General features: G+C 37.3%; 1 protein-coding gene across 1 annotated transcript in view; it reads left to right on the top strand.

Moving 5' to 3' along the window:
• Positions 1-10,683, top strand: part of THEMIS (thymocyte selection associated) — a 75,988-nt gene that overhangs the window by 61,413 nt on the left and 3,892 nt on the right. Inside the window, exon 5 of the mRNA XM_009999117.1 lies at positions 6,332-6,485. Within this exon, the coding sequence (XP_009997419.1) occupies positions 6,332-6,485 (154 nt within the window). The remainder of the gene's footprint in view (positions 1-6,331; positions 6,486-10,683) is intronic.

Below are 10,683 nucleotides of genomic sequence, written 5' to 3'. Positions count from 1 at the left end.
GGGGGGAGAGGGAATCAGAAGGGGTGGGCCAGAAGGAGAGATCTTTGTCAGATGAGAGCTGGCACTCCAAGTCTCCCCGCTGCCGTAGGAGCCCCCAGCGCCTGCTTTCCCGCCGCTTCCCGGGCCCGGGGATGGATGGATGGATGGATGGATAGCGCGGGGGCTGCTGCCCCCTGGTGGCGGCGCCCGGCACATCCGCGGCCCCTCGGGCCGGGCGCGTGGCCCCCCGCCCTCCCTGCATTCCCTGCTTTATCCCCTTGGTTTGGTTGGTTGGTTGGGTTTTGCTTTAGTAGCCGGTATGTCATGGGAACGGTTGTTCGAGCTCACAGATACGCTGCGTGTCGGGCAGAGCGCAGCCCTGGTGACTTGGATCCAGGACCAGTCAGTTTGATACTTTATTTGCTTTTATTTTTGGTTATAGCTAGAACACGACTTTCTGCTCTTTTCTATATTTTTTATAAAAATATTCTCATGCAAGATCTCAACAAGAAATAACCAGTTCTGCCCCTACTGTTAGGAAAATACTGCTTTTTAAAAACATTGTTAGAACCCTAAGAATGAGCCTATAGGGGCACCTGCCTGCAGTCTGTCATGGCTTTACTACACAGCCTTCCCATTTAATCCTTGGGAAAACCCAGACTAATGACAATGCATTGTTGGCATATACAGAAAGTACCTTGTGAGGGAGAAATATGCTTGATCTCTCATCAAAAAAACTTAATTTGATCAGATGTTTCATGTCCCTTTTAGGCAGAGAAGAACTCCTGTAATTTTGTTCCGGTCTTTGAAATTATACAACCTTGACCCCATCTTTGGCAAAAATAGTTCAAGTCTAGTTTATAGTACCTTCTGAATTCTGCAGGCAAATAATAATTCTCCAAAGTGCTCCTGTCCTGTATGTTAATGAGGCTAAATGAGGATCTTTTTTATTACCCATGGCCTTTCTGAAACATCTTCTAACTAGCTCTTCTCCTTTTCCACACTCCAATGGACTGTGGAAAATGAAGGCTTGAAATCATGAACTGGAATCAGTGCAGTGGGGAAGACTGTTAAAATTCCTCACTACAAAATCATAGACCCTTATCGGTACCCTTAAATATGGGTACACTCTGCCCTTGCAAATATTACCTTGCTGTGCAAGATGAGTTGCTTGCCAATAGATCATGCAGAAGGCTACCTCAGGATACAAATGAGTAATAATTGAAATGTAATTGTTCCCTTTCAAGTGGAATAAATCAGTTCAACTCTCTGCCATAACAATGCAAATTTCCTGAAAGGTGTCAGCAGTTTCCATGTGTGTATTCACATCATTTGAATCTGTGGTTAACATCTGCTAGTCCTACTTCTAGTGGGTGAGATTTTATTTTATCTAACATTGGTGTAAATCCGACTGATGTAGCTACTCCAGCAGGTAGTTACTCTGGCTTATGCTCTTCTGATCCAGAAAAGAATTCAGATTTGTGTTTCAGGATGTTTTAAGGCTCTGACTGTGATAGTACTTACCCTGGTTCTGTACTGATGCAGTATGGGAATAAAAACGTGATTCTTCTCTGATTCACTGCAGTTCCAAACTGTTCTGCAGAAAGTCATGCAGATATAATGAATGTTGGAGTAAAATGGCATAGATAGGTTGTTATTCTCTAGGTTGCTCTGAAACTCGTAAGTTCTTCCTTATAAATCAGCAACTATGAATACCCTGTCTTACTTAGACTAATATGTCTCTCTCTATCTTTCTCTCACAATTTCCTTAAATTATTCTCCAAAATATTAAAAGCTAAGTCTTTGTTCAGCCTAGTTTGGATTTCTTCATGAATACAATGCTGTGGGACTCTCTTACAGAATCTTCATTTGTAGCTTGCAAGGATACATTTGGGTTGTTGGTTTTTGTTTGTTAGTTGTTGTTTTTTTTTGTCTGGAAACAGTGTGTTTGGACTACAAAATCATTCATCACACTTTCATTCTGTGTGTACAGCTTTTTTTAAAAAATATTTTTTTGGTGGAAAGGTGCATGCAACAATTAAGCATTTTACAGATAAATACACCCATGCAGTATATGCCAAAACACAGTTATATATCTAGAGCTTTGGCTCTAGAGGCCACAAAGAGTGCCACTCCAAGCTGTCTTTAAAAATTGCAGTAAAAGGTTTATGATCTGTATCTACTAGGATGGGTGACTCATAAAAATGTACTCCAAAGGTGTAGTGCCATGTCCAGCACTGATTGCTCCGACAAATGAGTACTCCTCTTCGCTAGAGTAATTTGTAATCATATAACAGCTTGACTTCCTGTCTGGAAAAGCATCGTTTTGTCAGACTGGCTTATGTCACTACATCTCTCACAGCATTTTCAGAGACTATGGCAGCTGTTGGTTTCATACTTACTCCCACATTTTTCTATACTTTAAACAAATGTTTTTACTTCTTTTTACTCTGAATGTTCTAGATGCTGTTGAGATTTTCTTCCCTTAAAAAAAACCCCAACAAAACATCCAAAATGTGTATTATGAACACATGTATTATTTATTTTTGTTATTGTAAACAGATTTAACAGCCTTCCTGTTTTTTTTTCTTATTTGCTTTAAGTGCTTCACTTTCTGCTATTTTGTCTCAGAGGTTACACTAGTTTTGCTGGGTCCCTCCAAAGCTGTTGGCTTTCTTTTAATTGTAAGAATTCCTGTGTGATTTTCTTGGCTTACTGAGAAGTTGTGACCAAATACTTCTGTCTGAAGTATGTGTGGTCTATGGAGTGCCTTCAGTATGGGGTTGTATCTTGCAGAGAAACAGAAATTTCAGGAGCTGGTGCGTCACAGACTTGGCTTTTCTAAGGGAAAAGATTAAATAGATTGGAAACTCTTCAGCTTGAAGAAGAGGTGACTCAGGAAAAAGAGTAAAAAACTGGATGTAAGGGAGAAAATGCAGAGAGCGATTATGGCAGCGGCATGAAATTATGAGGTAGGGCAGTAAGAAAAACCCTAGCAATCACCCAAAGGAAATTTTATACAGTACAGAACTCTGGAACTCATTGCCACAGCATGTTGATATCAAAAACGTAAATGAATTTTAAAAGCAATTAAATACAACAATGAAAGAAATATTCACAGGGAAAAAAATATTAATAGCTTGATTTTTTTAAGTCAGCAGAGAATGCACCCGAATCTGTGAGAAAGGATTCTAGCATACACTTAAATTGCAGGGGAAAATGCATTTTTGAACAGGTTTTGTGTGACTGAGGCTGGAGACAGGAAAAAGTGGTGCGATTTGTGCAGTAGAATTTGTAAGAATAAGAACTGCTGTCAAACTGTACTGCTTGTGGAGCAAGCAAGTGGAGGGAAGCTTTGCTGGTGGCATCGAGCTCGCACACACACGCAGCCTTGCAGTGCTTTAAGCTCTCCAGGCAATCAAGGGAAATTAATTCAGACCATTTACTCTGAAATTCAGTTTGCTACCTCGGTGTTCGCAGTTTGAGCATCTTAGATAAACACTTACAACTTCTGCAGAATGCTGAAACTGCTTGTTCTTACTCAAGTGACGCATCTCCAGCCCTTTAGCTCTCACCTTAGCGCTCACACTTTTTCGGATCCTGCTTGATTTAACACCTCTTTCCTGAGAGGGACTGTGCAGTCTCACGCTACCTTACCTTTATGGCTCGGTGCTTTGTTTTCTGGGCTATTTCTGGACAATAAGTGAACCTAGAGATGTAAGGGCAATGCTTAGCCATTGGGGCAAAATTTTTAGTTCACAAGCCTGTAGCTATTGGTTGTATTTTCCAAATGCTGGGATTCAGAGTTTCCTCGTGAGTAGGCTGTTGTAACAAATGACTCTGATTTGGATAATGAGTTTTTAACTGAAATAGTGTTTCCTCTGGCAATAGCAGTAAAGAAAACCCTGGCTGATATCCTGACTTCTTTAAATTAGTGGAGCAATTGCCACATAGATGGAAACCCTGTGCTGTTAAGCCTGCCTAGTGTTTGAAAGACAGCTGTAAGACTTCACTCTTGTATAGTTTAAAAAAGTATCTTATCTCTTTTAGTCTCTAGTATAGTTTTTACCTATAGTACTATTAAGAATGTTGAAGTAATATCAGATTTAAGCATACAGTGAAGTGACAATCCAGTTTATGTAATCCTGTTTGGTTTTACATGTTTGAGTTCTGGATATTTTAATTTGTTTGCAGGGTGCCCCAGGTAACCATTGTATCACAGTGTGTGATTTTGCTTGTGACTGATAAGTTTAGCACAAACTTCAGTTACATTCTTCTTAATCAAGCGGTCTTTCTGTTTTGATATCAAGGCTTGTTTTAAGTTAGGTAAGGCAATAGACAACGCAAACCAAATAATCTAAACATATTCATTGTATTCTTTGCTAGTATTAATATGTTAAGTGAGAAGCTGAATAAAAAATAAGATAATTAATTATTTAGGAAAAAAACCCATGTTTTCAAATGTCTACTAATTAAATTAAGGTCCTCTAGTTACGTGAAAGGTGACTTAAGTGAAAGCTTTCTGTGTGCTAAGTAAGCCAAACAACTTGAACACAGGAAGAATCTGGCTATGAATAACAATGTTTACCCTGCCCTTTGCAGGACCTTTCATTTGTGATAAACAGGTATAATTGATACTGAGGATAGGATAAGTTTAGTGACAGCTCTGAAAAATCATTATTTAAGTGAGCAGAAAGCAGACATTTCTCAGCAACTACCTGCAAAGTGTGTGTTCCTATTGTCGGGCCAGGCTAGCAACAAACAGGTGGTGTACACAGGCATGTTTAGGTGTAGATGATCGAGAAAAGAAATGGAGATCAAAGAAAGGCCAGACTCTGTTGGTGGGGACAAAGGTCCAGTAAGCTCAGTGAAGTTATTCCACAATACACCAGCTGAGTATTGTCCTAGTTTGAACAGTATCTTTTCCTTTGGACTATTTTAATTCTCTGTTGCCAAGAACTTATGCCATTTCTGTCCTATTTGCAAAATGTTTCTCATCTGTATTTCTTTTTTTTTTCTTTTCTTTTCTTTTTTTTTTTTACAAATCCCCCTGAGGTTTTTGTGAATTACATCACTGCTTTAAGCATTGCTTGACCTCAGAGGCTCTTTTGCAGTCAAGGAGAGCTGCAGACAGCATTGTACAGCCTGTGCTGTACAAACTTACATTGAATACTGTAATTCAGTCAACCTCTGCAGATTGAGCTTGCGGTGTTTATTTTAGGGAATGTGGAAAACTGCTACTAACTGAAAAATTAAGGTCTTCCACTTATGTCATATCGTGACCCAGTCACTGAGGAAAATTATCTAGATGTTTTACAGATTCCATCATAAAATTTTCTGTTTTGATTACAAGTTACTTTCTTGTTGCTAGCTGATACCATTTTTCAAAAGGGGCAGATTTTCATAAAATGCAGGTTCATGTTGTGCTTTTGCAAATTGTGGGTTTATTCTGAAAAGATCAGACATTATTACTACTGTGTAGCTGCTGTCAGTTTTACCAGCATTACCTTCTCCACCTGAACTGGATGGGTTTTTCATTGCTGAGGAAAATCTACATTTTATTTTAAATGGAAAATCTATACTGATTTTTTTTTTAAATATATGGTCTGGTATAATGATTGCAATTGAACTGTACCTACACGGGACCTACTGTTATAGCTTCAATGAAGACATACTTTCTGACATTTTTAATTGACTCTTATTTACACAGCTATATTTGACTGAAAGGATTTATGACATAAATATCTCAGAATATAAACGCCCAGAATTATTGAAATACATGTGTCAAGCCAGAATTTCAAGGGATGCAAGTATTGCAGCCATGTAACTTACTTTCTGTAATATAATAACACTATAATTAATTACTCCATAATTGCCTGTTCCTATCATCTAACTGTGCTCACTATGCTAATACCACTGCATAAATGTAATTGAAATGTCAAACTTTATATGAATTTGTGATATAGGATGTAACAGAACTCATTAAATGAATGATCCATCCAATTAAAATAGTTAATCAGAAAGAAATATGTATCAATTAAAAGGGGTACATAAATCTCCCTCAGTGTGTATGCGTGACCACAAACAAGAAAAGAAAGACTGGACATGTTTTAAAGGTAATCTCTTCACCTAGAGTCGCATCTGTTCATGTTATTTTGTGATGTACATGCCTCAAAGACAAGCATTGTGTTAAACATGATTGATGATTTACTCTGACAAACAGAAGATTTGTGGTTAAAATTCACAGAAGTCACCCAAAGAGTGTTGTTCTTACATGTCACATCTCTGAAAGCATCCAGTTTGGAGAAACACTTTACATGTAAAATCAATGTGCTCTTCTATGTAATTTCAGAATTTCTGTGTTGAGACCACCAAGAAATTGTGCTCAATTCAACCTGCCAATGTTTCAGAATTACAAGTTAGTTGTCAAAATGATGTGGTGCATCGTGAGAATAAGAAGGACATGACTGGGAAAGCTACATTAGTGGAAACCAATGTGATTGAAGGTCAGTTAAGCTTTATGGTTTGAGTTATTAATATAACAAAGCTTAAGCCCAGCCCTGATAAATAATTTACATACAGGATTATCTTGCATGATTTCATTTGGAATCTCTGGCTTAGTCAAAAGAGATGAAAAGTGAACATTTCTGTTCTTATCCACAAATGCTGTAAGGCAAATTCATCCAAGCTCTCAACAACAGCCTGATATTAAACTCTCTTTGACACTGCAGCATGAATATTCAGTAGTTTTTAGGAACAGATATGTGGAAAAGATACATTTGTTTTGCTTTAGGATGGTGCTTACACATGATCTGTGATTCAAAACAACTGATTCAAACAGGTGTTAAAGTTGAGCAAGCAGTTTACACTACATATATGAAGATGTCTTCAACGCACATCTTTAGATTTTGAAGAAAAAAGTAATTTTGAATTAATTACTTGACTGATATTTTTTAAGTCACCATTTGCTAGGATTTCCCAAACATTTTTGATAGGTGATTAGTTTTTGTACCTATCTTTCAAGTTTCTCCTTTTTCAGAAAAAAAACATACTGAAGTTAAACTAGATGATAAGAGGACAAATCCAAAAGACTTTGAAGTTAATATAAAAGGTTAAATTAATTTAATCTCTCATTCACCAGTTATATCTGAAATAAAAATACATCACATTAACTACAACAATGGGATATTTGGAAGACTAAGGCACAAATTTTTGTCCTCAGAGCATTTATTAACTGATAATTTGTATTAATACAAAAATTTTCCATAAAGTTTCTCTTTATTGTCTTGTCATTCAGTATATGAGGCTCTTAAAAAGGACTGCCTGTTTGCAACTATGCATATTGAAACTTCCAAATGCAGTGTAATCAACTTTTATAGTGAAAAATTGCTCTGGTGTGTGTAGAAGTCACAAATCCTCATTGCTGTGGAAGCTGATTTTTGTTATTTGGGGACTGGTTTTTGAAAGGTATTTTGGCATCTGGCTATTTGAATAAGAATCCAAAATTTGCTATTTTGTGGCTTTGAAAAAATCTCTCTGCAGGCTACATTTTGCTACTGCTTAATTATTTGATTAGATTTTATAGGAATAAATGGTGAAGATTCCATATTGGCAACTGCAAAGGACAGTATCCTCTGTTTAAACCCCAGAAAAAAACAGAATACCAAGATGGGTTAATGTTGTTCTCTTTTGTGCCAAGGGAACTGCCTGCATATCACTGGGGCTTAACTTGGAAAACCACTGCCCATGCTACAGGAATCAGTTGGGCCTATTACATGGGTTACTCTCTGTGGGGTGAGTCAGCCATGGGAAACAGGATGGGATCCACCTGAAGAAAACACGACCAAAACATCCTTACTGAAGTAAACCAGGCTTGAAGTTTCAGAATTACAGAATCACAGAATGGCCAGGGTAGGAAGAGACCTGTGGAGACCATCTAGTCCAACTCCTGCTACAGCAGAATCCTCTAGAGCAGATTACACAGAAACACATCCGGGTGGGTTTTGAACGTCTGCAAGGGTGGAGACTCCACAACCTCCCTAGGTAGCTTGTCCCAGTACTCTGCCACCCTCAGAGTAAAGAAGTATTTTCTCATATTCAGGTTAAATCTCCTGTGTACCAGTTGTGACAATTACTCCTTGTTCTGTCACTGGATATCACTGAGAATAGTCAATCAATCATATGTTTCCTGCCTCATTCCTCATGAAAGTTGCGATTAGTTAATTTGAAGTTTATCCTATATATTGTGTTAGCTTAGACTACTCACAGAAGATCAGGTAAAGAATGGCCTTTGTTGCTGAGGGTTTCAAACAAACTCTTAGTACCTCTGTTTAGTAAGCACATAGAAAATCAAGAGGTAGTGTCATAATGTCTCTTACTTTGCAAGGCTAGGAAACTGCTTCTTGTTTGATTGCCTTGGAGTATATCCCTGTGCAAACTTTGTCTAAATTTGAAAATAATGTGAGTTAAAAGGCAGATTCTACCTAGACCAAAGAGCAGTGATGGATTGTATGCTGACATACCCAAATCAAAGCTGAAGGTTTTTATGAAAGATGTGTGTGAGTATAGCCGAGAATTATTTCGGTTAATTCAAAGATAACTGCAGAATTATACAGGAGATTGGATTAAATAGTATAGCAGTTCTTCCTGGCCAGCCAAGGGATCCCCAGGAGTCCACTGTTGCGTGCAGCAAGCTTGCCTGTTCCAGAGAGTATACTCTGCTCTACTAATTCACAAGATAATGGATTAGAAAATATGTCAAGACCAATAACACAGACACACTCCTGTGGGTTTTGAGTGGGAGGAAATGCACCATTCACTGACTAATCTTTAAACTTCTTCTGGTGAATGTTAAGCCCCCCTTCAAAGCACCAGCCTATTTCGAATTCCTAATAAGGATGTGGAATTTGTGCTCTTAAAAAAACAGTTACAAAGACAACGACTGTTTCTTGCCAAATGCCAGATAGTTCTGAAAAGCAACATGTTTTTCTTTCCGTTTTATAGTCCCTATTGTCTTTCCTTACAGAGTTCATGTTAATAAAGATAGGACTTATTATCTTTGTTTCTAAGAAATTAAATCTTTTTCTTCTGTTGCAATTAAACCTGAATTGGCCACTTCAGATACTATTGTATTTTCTTATATTTGACTGAGTTTCAATGACTTAGAAATAATAGAAACATCTGCAGGATAATAACTCTCATCAGAAAGCTGCTGTATCAGTTTTTCTTTAACCTCGCAATATATTCTAAGTGGAGTTTCTAAAACATTACCTAATCTTCTTGCTCAGATCTTAAGTTTCTGGAATTGTTATAGTCTGAAATTAAAAAAAAAAAAAAGTGTTTTTGTTGATTTTATTTATTGATGTCAGGACATTTTAGGGAAGATAATTATAGATTCTGAATTTAGGCATTTGATTTAGGAGGCTAGTGGGCTGAAGCAAGAGATACATGAATAGACCTTCTGATTGCAACTTAGGATGCATGTGTAACATATAGTAAATTTGGCAATAAAGATAGTGTAAGAAATTCTGCCCCTATGCTGTAACTTAGGGCAATACGTTTGGTTATGGTGCTGTGCTCTAAACCAAACATTAAAACTAATTAAACATAATATTCCTCCATAATATTTTTTTTAAAAAGCTGCTCTTCTTCTGTGATGACACAGAGATTTTGTATTAGTGTTCTGAATCAGGCACATAGGGATAAGCAATATGAATTAGGAATTCTTTACTGTATGTATACAAGACAGCTCTCTCCAGCCTCTACACATTAGCTCAGTCTTTGATTAGGGCAAAACTGTTGTTTAGATCTTTTAGCTGCTATTGTCCTGTAAGTATGTTTAAAAAAAATAAATGGACTTCTTTACCTGGTTTTTGCCCTGTGAACAAAGTATATTATTGGCTAACACATCTTCCAAGTTAACTTTTAAATAAAGGTAAGAAAATTACTTAAAAGCTGGAGATCACATAATTTCATAGGATGGCAAGTAAATTGTATTTAAACATTTTCAATCAACATTCTTCTTACCTAAACTCTTAACTTGTTGCACAGTTAGGGAAATAAAGTATAGGCTCTGAATCTTTATCTATTTCCCTCGTTTATTAGATATGACTGGTTTTAATTGCAGTAATATGCAGAGATTCCAGGCAGCAGCTTGTAGAAGTGGTTGCAAGGAGGAGTTATGGCTCTCCTCCACCAGCCCTGTGCAGAGCAGGAGCTGGGACCCTGAGGTGTGCAGGATGATGCCCTGTGCCCTTCTCCTCACCCTCTTGCAGGAAGGTATGATGGGGCCTACAATTTGTGATTGTTTAAAACTTGTGGTAACCTTTTCTCATTTGCAAGAGTTGTTGACATACTGAAGATTAATTTTACAAAAAGAAGCAATAGGGCAACAGTGGAAATGAGTGTTGGTAGGAATTCAATAAAACCAGCAAGACAGCCTAGAAAAGAAGTGACAAAACCAAAAATTTTTTTTAAAAAAAGGACAGTGAAAGTGGTCAACAGATATTGTTTTCAGGAAATTTAAGATTTTTTAAGAAATTAAATTAAATTTAAGATTACACTTTTCCAAGCAACACGTTAGCAGATTCCAGAGGGAGATGAACATTACACATAAATGAAGTGTAACCCTACAGTGCCTAAGAAATATTTTGGTTGTGGTACTTAATAGTTTTTAAAGATATGCTACATCATCATGTGAAAGAG

This window comes from Chaetura pelagica, unplaced genomic scaffold (assembly GCF_000747805.2).
Source record: "Chaetura pelagica isolate M959 unplaced genomic scaffold, ChaPel_1.0 scaffold90, whole genome shotgun sequence".
Taxonomy (NCBI): Eukaryota; Metazoa; Chordata; class Aves; order Apodiformes; family Apodidae; genus Chaetura; species Chaetura pelagica.
This window is presented reverse-complemented; position numbering and strand designations above follow the sequence as displayed.